Source organism: Pan paniscus, chromosome 1, assembly GCF_029289425.2.
Source record: "Pan paniscus chromosome 1, NHGRI_mPanPan1-v2.0_pri, whole genome shotgun sequence".
NCBI lineage: Eukaryota > Metazoa > Chordata > Mammalia > Primates > Hominidae > Pan > Pan paniscus.
Genome location: NC_073249.2, coordinates 65,108,526 through 65,130,121, shown reverse-complemented (window position 1 = coordinate 65,130,121; position 21,596 = coordinate 65,108,526). Strand labels below are relative to the sequence as shown.

General features: G+C 40.3%; 1 protein-coding gene across 2 annotated transcripts in view; it reads left to right on the top strand.

Annotated features, from left to right (window-relative positions):
* C1H1orf21 (chromosome 1 C1orf21 homolog) overlaps positions 1-21,596 on the top strand; it is a 241,398-nt gene that overhangs the window by 202,256 nt on the left and 17,546 nt on the right. The window contains exons 4-5 of one of the 2 annotated variants that reach the window (XM_003815607.5): positions 963-1,039; positions 8,606-8,666. In XM_003815607.5, the coding sequence (XP_003815655.1) occupies positions 963-1,039; positions 8,606-8,666 (138 nt within the window). Of the gene's footprint in view, positions 1-962; positions 1,040-8,605; positions 10,829-21,596 lie in introns of those variants that run through there. The other variant, XM_063603522.1, reaches the window with a different exon arrangement.

Genomic DNA, 21,596 nt, shown 5'->3' with positions numbered 1-21,596 from the left:
CTTAAGTGGCTTCTGCTGTCCTAGGAGAAATAGGACCTCAAAAAGAGCTCATTTTGGGACCATCTGTTTTATGTGTCATCCCACATCACTCTGCATGTGATGAGAATGTTGCATCGGCCCATGGCAGTTTTTATTCCTCACTCTAGATTTGGTCTTTAATTGTGGCCTTACCTCAAGTTCCTCGAATGTATATAGTCACCTGTTACATAGGTTCAAAGTGGTCTTTCCTTTCATTTCAGGGGTATGTTTTGTGAGCAAATTATAAAGCACCTTGAATATCTTTTTAAGATAACGAAAAATGCAGAGCAGTAGTATTATTGAGATCATGTCCTTATTGATATACTAGCATTTTAAGATTTGAGAGTATTTCCTTCCCATGTGGCTAGTTATTGGGAATAAGAAATTAGGTCAGGCTAAAAGCCAAAGAAGTGTTTCTTGAATACAGGCTAGGATTGAATTGTAGTAATTCAATTGAATTCAATCTCAGCATTTGTCGTGGGTTTTAGTCATGTTCCTGTTCCTGTCACGGCTAGGGCCTTCAGCAAACTTTACATCTCAGTAAGTGCAGTTGTCTTTTACAAATAAATTGCACGGAAGTCAGTTAACCTGAGCAAGTGAACAAAGGCTGTGATTGTATTGCTGCTGTTTCTCTTGATACTAGATCTTCTGTTCTTTGATTCATTACTATTAGTGTTAAAGAATTAAATATTAACTGTACATTGTTTTCTAAACAGAGTCACAGTTGTTATAAAGCTGATTTCACTTTTCATAGCAATGCTCCCTGTTTGGCAGGTTCTACCTGTTCTGTGTGTCATCTTTGCAAGGACTTTTGCCCTTGTGAGGTAACCAGCCGTAGTATAGGGCCCCAAACAGATTGAACGTTTGTGTGATGAAAACTCATACACTTGTTTAATTGTGGATTCTAATCCTGTCTTTCACATGTCTGTGTTTATGTGTTTCAGGAAAAAAGTGCCAGCTCAAATGTAAGACTTAAAACTAATAAAGAGGTTCCGGGATTAGTTCATCAACCCAGAGCAAAGTAAGTTCTAGTTTCTGTTTTCCTTACATAGTCGGCCTTCCATATCCATGGATTCTGCATCTGTGGATTCAACTACCCATGGATCAAAAATATTCAAAAAATAATAATTCTACAAAGTTCCAAAAAACAAAATTTGAACTTGCTGCACACCAAGTACTATGTTGAATTCATGTGAATGAAGTGATGTGTAGGCACTTCATTAGGTATTATAAGTAATCTAGAGATGATTTAGAGTATATGAGAGGATGTGTGGGGGTTATACAAATACTATACCATTTTATATCAGGGATTTGAGAATCTGCAGATTTTGGTATCTATCTGCAGGGAGGTCGTGGAACCAATCCCCCACAGATACCAAGGAACAACTGCATTGTTTTTAAAGCTAAAAATGTTTTCAGAGTGAGTTCCATTTTACCTACCAGATAATCAAGATCTAATATAAAGCTTTAGTAATTGAGAAAATGTGGTTTGGTGTAACAGAACAGAATAATGAAAACAGACCTACAATACATGACAAAGCTGACTTTGTAGGCCAGTTAGAAGAAAACAGAGAAGACTATCACTATGACCATGAGGTAGGGAAGAATTTTGAATAAGACACAAAGGATGTAGTTCTTAAGGATAATCATTAATTAATATGACTGCATTAAAATTAAGAAGCTCTTAAAGCTCTTAAAGGTAAAACCCAAATGTCCATTGAAAATATAGGTCGGGCATGGTGGCTCACGCCTGTAATCCCAGCACTTTGGGAGGCCAAGGCGGGAGGATCACGAGGTCAGGAGATCGAGACCATCCTAGCTAACACGATGAAACCCCATCTCTACTAAAAATACAAAAAATTAGCCGGGCATGGTGGCGGGCTCCTGTAGTCCCAGCTACTCGGGAGGCTGAGGCAGGAGAGTGGCGTGAACCCTGGAGGTGGAGCTTGCAGTGAGCAGAGATGGCGCCACTGCACTCCAGCCTGGGCGACAGAGCGAGACTCCATCTCAAGGAAAAAAAAAAAAAGAAAATATAATGGGTAACTAAACTGTGGCATCTAAACTGTGGGAATACTATACATCAGTGAAAATTAGTGCCTATAGGTACACATATCATGATGGAGGAATCTCATAAGGATGAGGCAGTAGAGTAAGCAGCGATACGTGCCTACATGTGGTTTCATTCATATGAAGTCAAAAAACAGACAGAACTAAGGCATATGTTGTCTGTTAGTATATGGTAAAACAATAAAGAGATATAAGGAAATGAAAAGGCATTAAATTCAGAATATTAGTTATTTCTGACCAAATGGAGGACAGTGGAACCAGAGGCTCTATTTCTTAATCTGGGTGGTAATTACATGAATGCTCAATTGTTATTTTGCAAAAAAAAAATGTACAAATAACATTATATGTCTTCTGTGTGTTAGGTACATCACAATTGGAAAGTTAAAAAGAAAAGAAAAAAATTAACTTGAAGATTATATCACGTGAGGATCTATAGAGTGCCTAATACATTTTCCCACTTACAGTAGAAACTTGAAAATATGATTGTTGATTACCAACAGATGACTATCCCGAAATGTTTCATTTAAAAGGTCATCGCATGTTCAAAAGTTAAAAAACAATAATGAATAGTTTTCTAGATTGTTCTAGAACTGACTCTAACCTTAATGATAAAATATACTTTGTATGACTTTGAAGCCGTCCTCTCCTTCAAAGAGGCTGTGTTATCCCAGCGGCTACAAATCTCTATTAGTGTTTCACCTAAATTGAGACAAATTTCCTGAGAGTACCGATGACACTGGTACATTTGACACAGTCACCCCAACCCAAAATAAATTTGACTATTACATATGTGTATTGATAGCCCCATAAATCAAAATCATAAGCAGAAGAAGGTATGTTATCTCTGGTTCTTCCAGAAAATTGTGACAAAAATTACCTAACTCATAATCACTTTACCCTGGCTCAGTGTCTGTGGAGTCGCTGCAGCTATGGCCACTGTGGTGTCGCAGTTAGGAGACCTCAGGGGGTAGGTAATGGGCTCTGTCATTCAATTTTTACTTTCAAAGAAAACTGGACATGTTAAAATCCACTTACCATTTACAATGTCAGTGTAATGATGCGGCTGATGTTTTCACCCTCAGGTGAATGTTGTGCTATGGCCGCAACCTCCCTAGCCCACCTTACTGCTGATCACGTTCATCCACTTTATCTGCCTTTGGGGACAGCAGATATCTGATAACACAGCCAAACCACCTTATCATCCAGGATGTCTGAAAAATGCTATTTTAAAATGCTTCCCTTATCTCAGAGTTATAAAGAGAGATTGAATGGAGGAGAATTTCTCTTTTCTGTTTGAAAGAATACTTACTTAACATTGACACCCTGAAGCAGCACACTTCACAGACTGGCATGTGCTGAAGCTTTCAGAGGAGAAAATTCTGTTTTCCCCACAGCAGCATGCTTGTGTGTGTGTGTGTGTGTGTGTGTGTACACACATGTGTGTATGTATTTCAAACTGTGAACAGAACATTGGATTCCTGGAATTCAATTAAGAAATCTTTCTGGAGGGCCAAGAGAAGAGTTTTACTTTTCCTACTTGCTGACATATAGGATCAATTTACTGTACTGATGCATAAAATAAGATGAGGCTTCTTCTTCCCCATGAGTGGAAGGACAATCCCATACCATAAAGGCAGATCATCCTCATACCACCATGAAGGCATGTCATCCTCATACCTTCATTTAATGCTTTAATTTGATATCAGGCAAGTGACCTATGTCTTTGAGCTTCAGTTTTCTCAGAGAGAAATGGAAGTGAAAGATCCTGTCTTGAGCTGGAGAACAAATGAAATAGGGTATACCCACTGCTTATGGCATTGTCTGGCACTTGGTAAAAATGCCTTAAATATTAGAAACAACCCAGATGCCTTTAACAGGAGGTTGCGTGAATGCACCACACTATAGTCACACAATGGGATATTAGTCAGCAGTTCAAACAAATGCACAGCAGCAATGCACAATATTGAATGGGCCCTAGCAGTCTAATATTACAAGAAAAGAGTAAGTCCTGAAAGATTACATAGAACATGATACACTCTATAAAGTTAAAAACAACGGAAATAATCTGTCTTTTAAAGGCACACAAAGAGATGCATTAAAACTATATAAAAGCGAAGTGAGGGAGTGATAGTTACATTGGGTTGTGGGAACACACACGCAGATGGGAGCTCACATGGCGTCAGCTATGGGTGGTTGTCAAGGTCCTCGCTTTTGTTTTTTATTTTGGTTTCACAGGTGTTTATTATACTACTTTAAAAAAATAATTAACAAAATAAATAAAAGTGAGCTATGCATGAACTACTAGTAGGAGTCTGTCACAGAATGAGGGTTAGGATGAATCTACTTCCCTGAGGTCCAATTGAAAAATGATGATCATGAAGGAAAAACCGTGTTCAGGCCAAGATTTACCAGGAACCCACCTAGTAATTGAATTTCATTTTTGCAGGGGAGGAAGAACTTTACCCCGACCCTCTCAGGATTTCTGGCTGGGCCTGAGAGTTAAATTGACATGAGACAGATTTAACAGGAGAAAAGATATCAATTTCTACATGTACATAGGAGCCCCTATGAGAAAATGAAGACCCAAGAAGTGACAAAACCCACATATTTGTATACTAGGTTGAACAAACAGAGACAGTTATGGAAAAGCAGCTGAAATATGTGGGGAGACTAAAGGAAGAAAGGAATTATTTTAACAAAGTCTCTTGGTACAGAATTCTCTTGGCCTTGACTCCCTGTCTCTGGTGATAAGAATGTTTCTTTCCTCCTGGTGTGGGGAGGGCATTGTTCACACGGGAGTTTCATCTCCTTCTTTCAGGAAGAAAAGAGGAGGTCAGAAGTCCCCGCCTGCACCTGCTGTTTCCAGTTGTCTTTAGCTCAAAATAGTCCTTATGCCAAAGTGAGCATATTTTAGGATGGCTTATTCTGCCAGGCTTCATGGGTGAGGTATTAGGGAATTAGGACTTTGCTTTCTCATACTTTGGGGCTTAGCTTTTTATCATTTGCAGATTTTATTTTTTTAAGACACCAAAAGTGAAAGCCCCATATCTTTTAGCTCTAAAGCCCATTTTGCCCACCATTCATTAATTTGTTTACTTTGCATTAAGATGCCATTGTATTGTCATCCCTAGTCCCATGAAGCTGAGAAGTCTCAGGAAGAAGAGTGTTTGAGGGTGCAGAGTTAATTCACAAGAGCTTTGCCAGTGCTGACTAAGGGCACAGGGAGTGCTCCAGTGCTGCACTGAGTTTTCCAAGGTTGTTTTAGTTACGAGAGAGAAATAGGAATTACTAAAATTATTGAGCCTTATTGGTTAAGTCAGGTACCAATGTGCAGGCTTTTGTAAGTGAATGCTAGTGAATCTTTTGTAAGTGAATCTTAGAATCAATTATTCATCCTTTATGAACTTAAGTCATAAACAATTCAGTGATCCTTTTCTAATATCTTGAAAAAAGATAGAAAAGCCAGTGAGCTTTTCCTCCTCATCTCCCCCACTCACAATCATCAAATTGTGCATCAGAAAGGATTTTAGAACCAAGTCTTTATGCAGGAACTGTTTTCTACAGTGCAGTTTGTACTCTTGAAGGTAAACACATATTCATGGCGCTGTGTGGATAAGTTTCTTTCACATGGGAAGAGGGGACCCATGTTTATCTAGACGGAAATCAGTTGATATGGGGAAATTTTTATTTCATCAGAATAAAAATTCTGTCTCTGCCCCATTGAAGAGATTTCTCTTCTTCTCCCTGAAACAATCCAATGGAGAACAGCAGAGTAGGCCTCATGCTTTCGGATGACACCATATCTGAGACGATGCACAGGTGACCCGTGTGGGCATTTGCTCCCCCAGCAACGTCTGACACACTTCCAGTGACAATGCAGGTTATCTGGAGGAGCCTGTCTGGTGCATCAGGCTTCCTTCCATTCAGTCTTTCCTAACACAACCCATGCACCATACTTCAAGATGTCAAGAGAGTGACTCAGTCTGGTGTGTGACTCTTCTTCGTAGGTTATGAAATGTGGCAAAGGCAGGCAGGCATGTTCTAATGTTCTTAGACAAAGAAAAAGCAGGCAGCATTTCTATATTATGGGACAACACAAAACTGAAATCGCTGAGAGTTTTGTGGTTGCTTTCCTACATAAGCATCCCGAGGTCCTTAGCCACCACTTTTGGTCTCAAGCTCCTGATAGGGATCCCGACCCTGTGATAAGTGCATTCTTGATTGCAGAGGTTGCAGATACATTTGCAGAGTTACTTTTGTTTAAAAATGCCCCCTCTTGTCCCTCTCATGTGCATATGTATGAGTACTGACCAAACGTTGCAGTTTTCATGTTGTATTTAAATAAAGGAGCTAATGGAAGTTAGTGACAATCATAGACAGTAGAAGGGACATCAGTGACCAGCCCTGGTTTTATAGATGAGGACTCAGGCCCTGCACATCACCCCTGCTGACAAACTCTGCTGCTTCAGCAAGGGGTCATGAATCACATGAACTTAAATAGGGGGACTCTGTCAATTAATTAAGAAATATTTTTGGCCCTCCTGCTATATTCAAGGCAATATATGCTAAAAACTCCAACCAGAGAGTTTCCACAATGAACGTCAAATCCTAAAAATGCTGTTTTTTATGAGGTCCCTGGAATATTTTCTAGGGCAACATTTCTGGGGCAACATATACATACGGTTATCTATCCAGTTACCTATATTAAGAGAAAGAGATCTGGCCAGGCGCAGTGGCTTACGCCTGTAATCCAAGCACTTTAGGAGGCCGAGGTGAGTGGATCACCTGAGGTCAGGTGTTCAAGACTAGCCTGGCCAACATGGTGAAACCTCATCTATACTAAAAATACAAAAAATTAGCTGTACGTGGTGGCTCACGCCTGTAGTCCCAACTACTCGGGAGGCTGAGGCAGGAGAATTGCTTGAACCCAGGAGGCGGAAGTTGCAGTGAGCTGGGATTGCACCACTGTACTCCAGCCTGGGCGAAAGTGCGAGACGACTCTGTCTCAAAAAAAAAAAAAGAAAAGAAAGAAGTGTTTATGAGAGAGATCCTCTATTATAAGAATATGAAATTTAGAAAGATTTGCATCCAACGTGGCTCAAATAAAAAATATTTTGGTGCTTGAGACGGTGAAAACATAAGGAACCTGGGAAAACTCAGCTATGCAAACTGGCTTTTCTGCCCGGGATCCTACAGAGAGGAGACAGTTTAATGTACTCTCATCATCCCAGATTCTGTTCTGCCTTTCAAACCTGCAATAAGGGAGGGCATGTTTCCCAAACAAAACGTTTACCTTATTTGAATGATCAGATAAAGGGCAGTAAAATTACGTGACATATGTGAAAGTGCTTTGTAAACCATGAAAATTGATTAATGGAATCAGATATGTACATTGTTTTCCTTTGATAACCGAGTTAATGTCATTGCTCACAGATTTTAATGTTGCTTTTATACAGAGGGGACCCCCTCTGAGCCGCAGGCCCCACTGTCTGTCACAGGAGGCCTGGAGGGTTTCAGGTCACTTGTCCCCCTCCTTGTGGCCCCTAAAGGATGAGGCATGATGCTAAAGGGTACATTTCGCCACACTTGGATATGAAGGGAAGAAGCCATTCCAGAGCCCACCCCCAACCCCCTCCCTCAGACAGGACAACCAGTAGGCACTGATAGTAACTAAAGGAAACTCTGTGTGATAACGTGTCTTATCCAGCATCCTTCACCTCCTTGGAACACCCACAGCTATCTGCTAGGTAGAAGCAACTGTCATTAAGACTGTGGCCCATTAAGACTAAGTCCTATACTGCCCCATGCCCTTCGCATCTGTAATTCATCCCTGCTGTCCTTACCATCTTATTTTGTCCCCACCAGCCTTGTCAGCCGTCTCACTAAGAAGGCTGTTAAATGTCACAGGACAAGAAACACAGAGCAAGTGCTGCTCAGACATGCGTCCTCCCACGTTCCAGTGGAATTGTGTTTTCAGAGGTGTATCTGCTGCCACCAGTGCAGAAAGTGCTCAGTAGTAATATCAGGTCATCTGTATGTCCTCAGCTTGTTTGCCACCGGCCCACACCCATAGTCAGCTGGAGATCATGCTGATACTGATAACCTTTGTAAAATATATATTTCAATACAATAACTAGGATACATTTTCTTTTTTATTTTTTTCAAAACACTGTTGAAATATGCCTTATGCTGCTTGCTCATGCTTTTTTTTTTAAATCACAAGTGTGTATCTGAAGAAACAATTTGGCATGCAGCTCCTAGTAACATTACTATAAATAGCATCTGTACATTGAAAGGAAATTGTCTTCCTTTAAGTCACAGGCACTGATAGACAATTATGAAACACACTTGCAGGATTACTGTACTGTTTATCCTTAATGTAATTTCAGAGTATTTCAGTGGAAAAGTCTGCAATAAATAAATGTCTTCCCCAAAGTTTGGGGACTCTGCATTTTTCCTTTGAGGGGACCAGGTTTAGCAAAGCACTAAAATATGCACTTAACTACCCTTTGTTTTTCAGCATGCACATCTCTGAAAGCCAACAAGAATTCTTCAGAATGCTGGATGAAAAAATTGAAAAGGTAAGAAGTGAAATAAATAACCTACATGTTTCAAGGGAAGTATAGTAATGGCTTCATATGTGAGGGCAATAACATTCTTGTTTCTATGTCATAAAGCTATTTTTGTGAAGGTTTGGGTGGAGAGTTAAATAAAAGTCACCGCCCTTCCAAAATAAAGTGCATGTGAGAATGTTTAAGGTATAATAGAGACTCCCAGGATCCAGGACTGTCCTTGCCTATTAAAGTATGTGAAGTCAGTTGGAAAGCAATAAGCAGTCTTTTTTTCTAGACCGAGCATTCTGACCGCTGCATGTCATTTTGCACCCAGTACCCTGCACTAACCTCCGACTGCAAGGGGGCCCATAGTACCTGCTGAAACCTATCGAGGGCCTATGCATGGCACTGATCTGAGTTCTTTGCAAGCATGTTATACCTAATTCAATTTATACTTAGGAAAATGGCATTGAGACAGGTATTATCTACATTTTACAGAAGGAAACAGGCTCAGAATGCTTGAGTAATTTACCCAGATTTGCAAGGCTAATAGTGGACAAGTTGGAATTCCAGCCCAGGTCTGTCTGACTCCAAAGCAGTGTCTCCAAGTTGCTTCTCTGGTAGTGTGTGGGGATTTATACTGACAGTAAGATACAAAGTCGATCTGTCATAATTAAGAGTTTACATACTTACAGAATTTAAATTCATCTCTTCAAAGGGGGTGAATCTTAAATGTTAAAGATACAAATCCGAGTATTATAATTTTTTTATTCTTAAGAAGAGTGAACTTCTAAGTTCAGAACGTATCACACTATGGTTAAGACGTGACAGGCTGATTTTTACCTTTGAAATCTTTCAGTTTTAATTTGTATTTGTTTTTTACTTTGTGTTGTCCTTTTATTTTAGTATTTATTTATGAATTTCTAAGCTATGATGTATATCACTCAACAGAAGATAATGAAGAAGGTCTTAAATTCATTAGTATTATTTAGCAGGAGATCCCACTTTGACATGGACCCTCTGAGAGAATAATTGTATCATCTTCTAAGCCACCATTAAAAGACCAGCAAAGGTCACCAATGCGAAAAATAGAGATGGATAATGAATTAAAATGAGAGTTAAATCTATAATGTTCCCTGGATGTAAATAAATACTTGTTAAAGTATAATAATTTTTTTTTTATTTTTAGTGGAATTGTGGCTTATCAATGACTTTTTAAGTTGGAAACTTCATCCAGGAACAGTTGCCAAGTTTCACATATTGGTTCAAAAGCTGTTCAATTTGTCAATAACCTTTTTTAGTAAAGAGAAGCATAAAAAGAAATACAGGTTAAGTATCCCTAAATCGAAATCCAAAATGCTCCAAAATCTGTAACTTTTTGAGTGCAGACATGATGCTCAGAGCATTTTCAATTTCTGGACTAGGTTTGTTCAACCAGTAAGTATATATAACACAGATATTCCAAAATTCGGAAACGTTTGAACTTCAAAACACTTCTGGCCCCAGGCATTTCAGATAAGGAATACTCAACCTGTATTTTCTGCCCACTGAAACGATGAAGATCTTTTCTTCCTTTCTTTATTTGGACTTCCCCCCACTAGCTTTTTGGCAAGAAAAAGATTTGCGTAGTAGTTAGGGGTAGATGGTAAAACTTGAAACCTGAATTTTAAGTTATCTTTTTAAACAACACTTACAAACACTTAAAATGATATAATCTATATCCAATGTGGGTTTTTTTTTTTTTTTTTTGAGACGAGGTCTCACTTGTCACCCAGGCTGGAGTGCAGTGGTGCAATCTCAGCTCACTGTGGCCTCTGCCTCCCAGGTTCAAGTGATTCTCCTGCCTCAGCCTCCTGAGTAGCTGGGATCACAGGTGTGTGTCACCACGCCCAGCTAATTTTTGTATTTTTAGTAGAAACAGGGTTTCACTGTGTCAGCCAGGCTGGTCTCGAACTCCTGACGTCAGGTGATCGACGTGCCTCGGCCTCCCAAAGTGCTGGGATTATGGGCGTTGAGCCACCGTGCCTGGCCCAGTGTGTTTTGGTAATTGAAATTCTACCTCCTTTTACTCAGAATTGAAGTTCATTGCTCCCACCTGAAATCTGAGATCCCCTTTTGCTTTTGCATCCAGAATGTAGAGTACAACAAAATAAAGAGTAATCCAGAATGTAGAGTAAAACAAAAATAAAGTTTATAACTTGATCATTTGTTGGATGGAAGCTTCCCTGGACAAAAGAGCATTGGTAGATTCAACATAAACACTGTTTCCACTATTGAATACATTTACATTGGAAGAAGAGCTCCTATATCAGCCGTGACAGGTACCCAGCTGTAGATTCTTACAGGCAATTTTCTATCCTCTCTGAGCCATGCTTTCCTGCCTCTCCTCTCTTAAAGCTCATCCTTCCAAATATTTTGAATATGCTATCTTATGTGTCATTTAAACATTAAGCCTCCAAAAATTAAAATGCTTCTCCTTAATATATGTGTTTGCTTAATGTAGTCTGCCATCGTTTATATAACCAAAATTGAAAGCTGGATTTTTCCAAATTTCTTCCAAATTGTTTTCCTGGTCATTTACCATTGCTAAATATTTATTTGGTCCAGGCTAGCATGAGGAGAACCATAAATGCAAGTCAAATCTATTTAGATTTTACAGAGTTGGTTAAAAACAGAAAGAAGATTAAACTCACCTAGAGCTTCATGCTGAGAGATTTTAGTCATGCTGAGAGACCTTGAGTTTTAAGATTTCATCTCTCCCAGAAGTGACTAGTAATTCTTTTTTTCTCCCTTAAATTAATAAGAAGCAAAACTGACTAAACCTATGGAGATGTAAATGTGCCCTTCCTTGATGCAGCCTTTGCATTTATTGGATGTCTTTAGGGCATGGCTTGAATTTACCTTCTAACCTAATTTGTTATTGGATACCAAAAAACAAATTTCTGCTCTATCTTCCTCAAAATAGATGTAAAAGCACCATTAGTATACAGAAACCAGGACTGAAAGGTGGTTTCATATTTATAGTAAAACTTAATTTGCACATTTTGGACTACTCTAATTCAGAGATTGTCACAGTGCAGAGCTGCTGTTTACCTTTGCACCACAGCTGAACAAGTGGTTTTCTAAGAAGTTATGGTGACCAAGAAAAAGTAGGTAGCAGAAATGCAATTTAAAAAAATGATTCGGCCAGGCGCGGTGGCTCACACCTGTAATCCCAGCACTTTGGGAGGCCAAGGTGGGCGGATCGTGAGGTCAGGAGTTCAAGACCAGCCTGGCCAACATGGTGAAACCTCATCTCTACTAAAGGTACAAAAATTAGCCTGGCGTGGTGGCACACGCCTGTAGTCTCAGCTACTCAGGAGGCTGAGGCAGGAAAATCACTTGAACTCGGGAGGTGGAAGTTGCAGTGAGCTGAGATCCTGCCACTGCACTCCAGCCTGGGTGACACAGCAAGACTCCATCTCAAAAAAAATAATAATAAAATAAGATTCAGCACCTACTGAATACTATACTAAGCATTATGCTAGTTACTGAGGATACAAAATTAGATAGGAATTATAGAGTACAATATAAATAAATAGTAAACAGTCCATTGCTTTGACAAGTTCAATTTTAAAAGTGAATTTTAAAAAAATCTAATTATTTTTCTGATCAAGGAGTACTTCACCCATCACCACCACCACCATCCTCACCCTCACCCTGCTGTTGTCACTGAGAGTGAGGTTCTCCTCCGTGGAACACAACTATTTGCCTTCTAAGCTGGTTCAGGGGTTGAAACTTCAGGTCCTTTAACCAGGGATTTGGGACTTGGTACCATTTCACATGCTGGTGGTGGGAGGCCACAACACTCTGCTGCGACCGGAGATGACCAAGAGAGACAGATTGTCAGGAGAGCAGTGAAAGTTCAAAGAAGCTTGTAATCTGATTTACTTTTGCTTTTCCTTTTGGAGAGTAAAAACACTGTGAACCAGTGGGAGCCACCTAATTTCTGTTCACCTCATTATTTTTTAGTCTGCTATCTAACCATCGTTATTCCACTGGAATCTATAGTTACTATTGTAACTCATGATTCACAAGCTCCTAGAATCTTATTTGAAGTGTTAGCATTTGCCTAACTTTTCAGCTTTAAGAAAATGACAGTTTTCTGTGGAGCAAAATAGTGATTTTAAACTTCATTTTTTCACTGTACCTAGAGAGGGAAGACAGTATCTAGATTAAAGTAGCCTGTGGAGGAGTTTCTGAATATAGCACCAAATACAGATGACATCAGATGTTAAGATATGCTTTCCACTATACATTCTAGTTTGTAAAAAGCAGAAAAAATAAATAAATTTTTTAGGTATCTGCAATAATAGTATCTTCTACAGACAAAACAGGGATTTACATTTTGCTTTATGAAGATGTAAGACCCTGGCTGATGACCAGGGAGTCCTTGGCTTCCTCAAAGAGGATCCTGAATATTAAATAAAGAGTATCTTAGTACAGTGTCACTTGCACCTGATTACTGTTTCTGATGAAAGGCTTCTTAAACTTTGTTGGGCCTTGTACATCTTTTTGGAGTCTTACAAAAGTTACAAAGACTCTCCCTATGAAAATGCACAAATCATATACACAAAACTTTTAAGTATAATTTCTGGGTTTTAAGACTCCATGGAGCCTGGCCATGGGCCCCAGGCAAAGAAACTTTGGATTTCTTCCTTATGTATTTTGCTGGTGTGCTTCCGTCAGATCCAGGGCCCAGCTGCAGTCATGAGCATGCATGAGCCTAGCTGGCGACCCTATCCATAGATAGTTGTGACTTTAAAGAGGATTAGGGAATTGAGTGCAGATGACACCATGCAAACTCATTCTTCTTCCTTTCTTACATCCCCTCCTTCCTGTCTGTAAAAATAGTTCACAGTCTCCTGAGGGAGAGCCATGAGCATGCCTAGTGCGTCTCACATATTCCTGTGTGATCTTGAGATTCTGGCTCTGTTGATTGACATTATTCAATGTGACATTTCAGAAAAAGTCTGAGAAAGAGCAGTATGTGGACTTAAATCAGCTGATTTTAAAAGATGTTTGTTTGGCTGGGTGCAGTGGCTCACGCCTATAATCCCAACACTTTGGGAGGCCGAGGCTGGTGGATCACCTGAGGTCAGGAGTTCAAGGCCAGCCTAGCCAACATGGTGAAACCCTGTCTATACTAAAAATACAAAAATTAGCCAGGCCTGATAGTGCACGCCTATAATCCCAGCTACTCGGGAGGGTGAGGCATGAGAATCGCTTGGACCTGGGAAGCGGAGGTTACAGTTGAGCAGAGACCACGCCACTGCCGTCCAGCCTGGGCGACAGAGCAAGACTGTCAAAAAAGTAAATAAAAATAAATAAAAGATATTTGTTTGTCTGTAGACCTCTACATCTATTGAACAGTCATTTACACTTACAAAATGTTGGAGTTCTTGAAGTGGCATTATTTCCATGGCCTCAGAACCAACCTGGTTGGTGAGAAAGGTCATGGTAAATATGCATTTGTAAATTTTTTTCAAGAATTGTCTATTGACGATACATCAGATCAGTCTGATCCATGTTATGAGTCGGTGTGTCAGAGATCAGTAGACGTTTGCTTTTCATCCAGTGAAGAGAGTGACTTGCACATAGTTGTGAACTATGATGTTGGGTTCTACGTGTAAACGATTTTTATAGTCTATTTAACCTCAGAGTTGTTACAGAACCAAATATAATGTTTGGCAGATGTGGTGGATATGATGATGGGTTTTATTTTTTAACTGTGTGTGTAAAGGCCTGCTTAGTGCCCACCAATGATAAGAAAACCTGGGACTGTCACATCAAAACCTAAACAATGTAACATGGCCTGCCCCACATGTGCAGAGAAAGTCATGGTGTGTTCCTCCCACCCAGCAGGTTGTCACTTTCAGTAGCAACCAAAGCCTTCAGCACTGGCAGAGGGATACTCTTGCTGGAATATGTAGTTTAGCAGTGGGCAGGGCTGCCATCGTCATTCCATGAAACAATTTCTTGCTCCATGGTAAACATATTTTAACCAAGTTGCTTTGCTCATAACCAAGTCTGTTTTTGTCTCCTCTCCCTTCATCACCTTGCCTTGCCATCTCTCTCTTCTGAGTGTACCTTTCCTCATTCTTCAGCCAAATTAGAGCTATAATTACAACAGGCAAGGATGTGACTCAGTCTGTTTTGGTTTTATCTCTACTGCATAGTTTTATGCAAATGACTTCTTAATTGTCATGATGATGACACTGGTGTAGGAACCACTGGTGAAGTGTGTGCATACTCTGGGCTTTGGGATCCTGCATGCCCATCCAGCTAACAGTAGTAGATGAGTCTGTCAAGGAAAATGAATCAGGCAACAAGCTGAAAAGAAATGGAACACACTTTCTTTTTTCTGGAGGGCTTGATTTTCAGAAAATTCTTGAGGATCTATCAGCCTGGCTCTTTAGGGAGCAAGAAGAAAAGGAGAGTTCAGTTTCTAATGCAACATAGTCATGAGTCCAGATAAAAACCACGCCATTTCTGTGCATCAGGTGTGGCCAACAACACTCTGAACTCAATAGCAGTGTGAGGCACAATCAGTGAATGGTATCATTTTGCCATGGATGCAAGTATTTGGACACGGAAAGAAACCCAAGGTACAACTGAGAGTAACAGGAATGTTGGTGTGTCTCATTCCCTTGACTAGTTCCCATTCAGCTTCTCCTTGCCCTGTCTTCTCTTCAGCTATCCTTTTCTCTTCCTTCCCATTACCTTTCCATTCATTAGGTTTGGCAGTCATGGATGTTGCTTCAGCCCTACAGAGAACACGCAGGGAGAGAAAGGGTACCAGTCTTGGTAACTACTGCGTTGTTATTTACGAACATCTAAAAGGACTCACTTTAGACTGACAGCTCCCTAAGGATAAGAATTGGGTCTCATTTGTCTTTGTTTCCTCAGAACCTAGCACAGGGCTTGGGACAAAACAGATGCTTAAGAAACTTGTTGAATGAGTGAATGGTGCAGATAAGAACACTGGGCTTCAAATGGAGACAGAAGCATGCAAAGGCAGGAAATGTGACCTGGAAGACTCCTAGAGTAGACATCTCTACTTAGAGCAGCATAGCAGGTATAGAGCAAGCACAGTGCCAGATAATTGGATTGATAGAGGCCAAGGGAAGGAGGCAGCATGGTGCAAGAGAAAGAGCCCATGCTTCAAACCTGGGCCAAAGCCAAGGATTGGCTCTGGCAGCAGCTGTGTGACCCCAGGTTAAGTTAAACTCTCTGATTCTCAGTTTTCTCACCAATAAAATTTGAGAAATAATACTAACTTGTCTGGGATATTGAAGAAAATACACAGTCTCCAGTAGTGTTTGATATGTTGTATGTGCTCTGTAATTGGTAGCCTTCATTTTGGTTGAAGTCGCCTGTGTTTGTACCATCAAGGCCATTTATACAGGAAGGATTTGGGATGGGGTTGTGGGGGGTGGTGCTAAACCGAACCTGAAAATGCAGAACTTAGAAACTTGGATCCTGCGTGAGCAAGTGCCTTCCTATGGTACAAATATCTCCTTGTAGAAAGAGTAGTAGAATCGCACAGTTTCCAGTGTATTCATCCACCTCCCTCCTACGTGGTATAATAAACATGTTCAGGAGTTAGATTCTTGTGAACACTTACAGAGCCATTAAATAACCTGTGCTTTCGAGCTGTGATTACAGAATGAGTCAGTGAGTCAGTGGCATGGATACAGCTACAGCTGAATCCCTATATATTTTTTTCTGTTTGGAAGTTTTACTCTTAATTGTTGTGTCTCATTTGAAAGGCTTTTATAAGCCTTTTAAAAGATATTCATTGGCCAGGTGTAGTGGCTCATGCCTGTAATCCCAACACTTTGAGAGGCTGAGGTGGGAAGATCACTTGAGGCCAGGAGTTTGAGACCAGCCTGGGCAACATTGCGAGACCCTGTCTCTACAAAAAATAAAAATAAAAATTAGCCAGGTATGGTGGCATTCACCTGTAGTCCCAGTTACTTGAGAGGCTGAGGCAGGAGGATCACTTGAGCCCAGGAGTTTGAGGCGGCAGTGAGCTGTGATTGTGCCACTGCACTCCAGCCTGGGTGACAGAGCAAGACTTTGTCTCTTAAAAAACAAAAAAGTATTAATATCAGCCTAAATATGCTTGTAACAACAACAAAAAAAACTTAGGAAAGGGGCTTCAAACAAAATCATAGAAATTGTAAGACTGACTTCTTTGATCCATTTAATAAGCTTGACATGAACATGTTCTCTGGACCTAGAAATGAGCCAGGACCATGAGAGGCACATAATGAGGAATGATAAAATAGGATTCTTGTCTTTAGGGAGCCTCAAATCTGGAAGAATAACATTTTGCATTGGAAGGAACTTTAGAGAATGTCGTATCCAATTTACCCTCAACTTTTCATCTCCCACTAAACAGCACCCTCCATAGCAAAGAATGAGACATTCCCGTTTATATCAGCTGGGAAGGAATTATGAGGCATATTATGTTCTGAACATTGCTTGAAAAATTTATTCTGAAGTATTATGTTATTTCTGGTGCACTTTATTCCTGTCTTTCACAATTCTATCAAGTGCAGGCACATTCTGCTCTGTTCCTAGAGAAAGCATTCTTGGAGCAGACACTTCTAGACTCCCCTCACTTCAATTCCATTTTTCTAAGTTGATTCAAAAAGGAGTACCAAAAAATTGTAAGCTCATATTTACAAAATTGATTGTTGGAGGCTTGCTTAGAGATGCATAATCATACCCTGCCTCTCTTCTGGGTTTCTTACAAATTGAAAACAGGCACAGGGAGCCAGATGAGTATCATGGTCAGTATCTACCTTATTAATGGGCCGGATGATACCCAGGTGTGGATCCAGAGCGAGTTTGGAATATATTTATAACACTTAAAACATCAAATGATTTGTAGGCATAATATATAAAGAAGTAATATTAGTACAAACCAGTAAAAACCATCAATTAAACTACAATAAAGTTCACTGCAGCATTCTTTATTCAACAGCCAAAAAACTGGAAGAAAACTAAGTATCCACCCATGGAGAAACGAATAATTAAAATCCTCCATATTCGTACAGTGCAATATTATGCAGCAGTTAAGAGACATAAACCAAGCATATATATATATACACATATGTGTATATACACATATATATACATATGTGTATATATACACACATATATGTATGTGTGTATATATATACATATATAGAGAGAGTCACAATTATAGATTTCAAATACAATTATTAAGTGAAGAGAGGATTATGCAGAATGATAAAAATTGTATGATACCATGTACATTAAAAACACACAAATACATTGTTTATAGATGGACATTCAACAAATATTTATTAAGCACCATCAGTTTTTACATGGCATATTTACAAATGGCATGTTTTTATCTGTTATATATTTAAATATTCATATACACATAAAAGTGTAGTATATTTGTTATATCAATATAACATGAATATCAAAGTATCTAAAATGATACCAAACATACAAACCAACCAAACCCATGAACATTGCTGTGCCTGGGTATGGGGGATGAGAAATGGGTGGTAGTTTCATTTCTTAGAAGGAGGGCAGAGGCTAGCAGGAGATGGTACAAAATATTACTAGTTCTTATTTCTAGTGGTGGGAATATAGTGTCTTTACATTCTTCATACTTTTCTGTATCTTTTAAATTTCTCAAAATCAAAAGAAGTCTATGAAAACAGGAATGTATTTTTTGACAAAGTGTCAAATAGAAAAAACAAAGATTACACAGTGGTCACTGGCTTTGCTACACCTTCCCCTGGGTCCCAACATGTGGATTTGGGTGGAAGAAAACCTTCAGGAAGTGCTAACATATGGGCTATGGGCCGTGGGCCCTGCTCTAGGTCACCTGAAACACTGCTGATTTAGATTTCACTTGAAATCACTGCTGTTTCCAAGGGCTCTGATAGTCATGGCCACAGATGCAGTTGAATTGCCTGACCTCTATTAATTGCTGTTCTTATTGGCCAATTAGCCAAATGTGTGACAACCCTTAATTTAACCTGTGTTTCATAATTCAGTAAGCCGGATAGTACCCACGGATCAGTAGTTCTGATGGCCCCAGCCTGTCACGTGTCCTCTGGGGCTCCTTTGATTGTTATCCTCCCAAAGTGCTCATTCCCAGAAAATGGGTTAATCAGGCCAGTGAAAGCCTCAGCCTCCATAATAAAGTCCCATGGGCCTACTTATCTTCCTCTTCTGGGGTGCATGCAGGTTGGCCACCTTAGCCATGCCCTAGAAGAGGAAGGAAGCCAAACAGAAGTGTTCTTCCCAACCCTGGGCCCCAGATGCCCACTCCTTACTGCCCTCTGGGCCTCTCTCCTTCCTGTCTGGCTAGTCCATTGTTCTCTGCCTTCTAGAAAGAGGGCCCTCCCATCAATAGCTGAAGTCTTCTTCCTGGCCAAATGCATGTGCTTCCTATTCTGAAAGCAAAGAGAAAGGAAGGGAAGGTGAGCCCTGTGGTCCCTCAAACAGTGTCACCCCCCCTTTGTGGAGAGGAAAGAAAGGAACCAACTTAAAGTATATCCCTCACCTCTCCCTCTCCAGAGGCCCAGCCCATGGAACAGTGAAGGGGCAAACCCAACCTCTTCTCCTTTCTCCACATGTGACTGGATGAGTCAGTCACCATCCAGAGGGTCTCAGCAGGTGTGAGGCAAGGGACTAATGGGGACCTACCAAGTTCTCTAATCCAGCAAGAAAAATGATCCTCATCTAACTCTTTCTGGTATTTCCTGGTTAAAAACTGTAATGAAAGGAGATGTGTGATTAGTCTCCCCAAACCTCCATCCAAGTTCAATATAAATTCTAGGGTGTATGTGGAACAGAGAGCTCTTTCAGAGCAAAGAGCTCTAAAGAGTTTGTCTGGAAGGCACATCTTTGTCAAGAGGCAAATGAATTAAAATGCCAGATTTGCTAAAGCCATTGTCCAAAAGGAAGTGAATCCTGGGGGAGGTGTGTGAGGCTCCAGTCTACCAAGTGGGTTTTCCCAGGTTTCCTGGCTTGAGGGCAAGGTGGTAGCATTTGAATCTTAACTCTTACACTTGAGAAGACACTAAGACATCCCTTTTAATTAAGTCCAACAAATAGCATGTAAATCTTCCACAAAAAAATCCACAAAAAATTATGATATGTCTGATTAGAAGAAATCAGTCACAACAGGGAAGAATTTTACAAGATAACGTTAAGTGAAAAAAAGCAAAGTAAAACACTGTGTCTATAATAGGATTGAAATGGTATAAAAATGTCATGCATATGGACAAAGATTGAAATGAAATTTGAAGACTGATTGGGAAGAGATGCTGTTGGAGATGAATTTTTCCATTTAATTTTGATTTTCAATGTTTTCATGTTTGTAAAATAAGAACAGTTTTTGCAGAAGAGCTCTGGAGAGATGTCTCTCAAGGTGGAAATTATCCCTGCTGTTTGAGCTCTAAAGAGGGCAAAACCCTTGAACAGTGTTAGCCTCTGATGCTACTGGTGGTTAATTCTGTTCTCTGGGGCAGGGCAGGCAAACTATGGCCCATAGGCCACATCCAGCCTGCGAGACAAAAATGGTTTTTACACATTTAAATGGTTGGGAGAAAATAAAAGAAGACTATTTTGTGACATGTGAAAAACAGCATGAAATTCAAATTTCAGTGTCCATAAATAAAGTTTTATTGGAACTCAGCCATACTCATTCATTTACTTTTATCTATGGCCGCTTTCAAGCTTACAATGGCAGAGTTGAATCGCAATGAGACCGTATGGAATGGAAGGCCTAAAATATTTACTGTGGCCCTTCCCAGAGGAAGTTTGCCAAGGCCTGCTCTCGGACATCAGTTCAGTATGGCCAAGAGAACGTGGTCGTCTGCATTATCTCTCCATGTCTTTATCCTCACTCCTGCTCACCTCCTTGTGGGGAAAGAACATCATTGAAGTCATCCAAGTGCCAGCCTCAGATAAAGCTTGAAAAGTACGTGGCTTAAAGCTTCTAGGCCAGGTGCGGTGGCTCACGCCTGTAATCCCAGCACTTTGGGAGGCCGAGGCAGGCGGATCATGAGGTCAGGAGATCGAGACCATCCTGGCTAACACGATGAAATCCCGTCTCTACTAAAAATACAAAAAAATTTAGATGGGCGTGGTGGCAGGCGCCTGTAGTCCCAGGTACTCGGGAGGCTGAGGCAGGAGAATGGCGTGAACCCGGGAGGCGGAGCTTGTAGTGAGCCGAGATCGCCCACTGCACTCCAGCCTGAGCAACAGAGCGAGACTCTGACTCAAAAAAAAAAAAAAGCCTTCTAAAATATCCTCCTTACTGTTGGTGAAATGGGGATTCGGGTATGATAAACACTTCATGGGGGTTTCGAAGCTGTTTAGTTAATACTTACTCTCTCTTGGAAATGAAAAGCCCAATATCCCAGGATTGTTGTCACTGCTGTTATTATCACGGTGATCATTCCTATATATGGTCAAAGAAACAGTCAGAGGCTGTCACACTCCACTGCTCATTACAAACGAGACCTTTTTCCAGCTGAAACAATAACACGTGAGTCTAATTAGAATAAAGCTCATTAGAGACGGAGAAAGCCATTAATGCCTCGATTGATTTTTCTAATGAAGTAATCCAGGGGAGGAGACTTTTAACAGCACAGCTAATTATTTTTTGCTTTTCTTCAGTATGTCTTTGGCATTTAAAACTGTTCTTATGACTTGTTGTTTGACTATAAACTAAAATGCTGCTGAAAAGTGCTCTGTGATTAAAGAGGCTCTGACACATCCAGCCCTGAGAAAGGGATGGAAGGCACTGCTTCCTACAGGAGGAGGGCCCTGCAGCCCTGCAGGCGGAGGTTTAAGCCCAGCAGCCCCTGGGGATAGCCTTCCTTTCACTTTTCCAGCCTCCTCTTCCTGTGT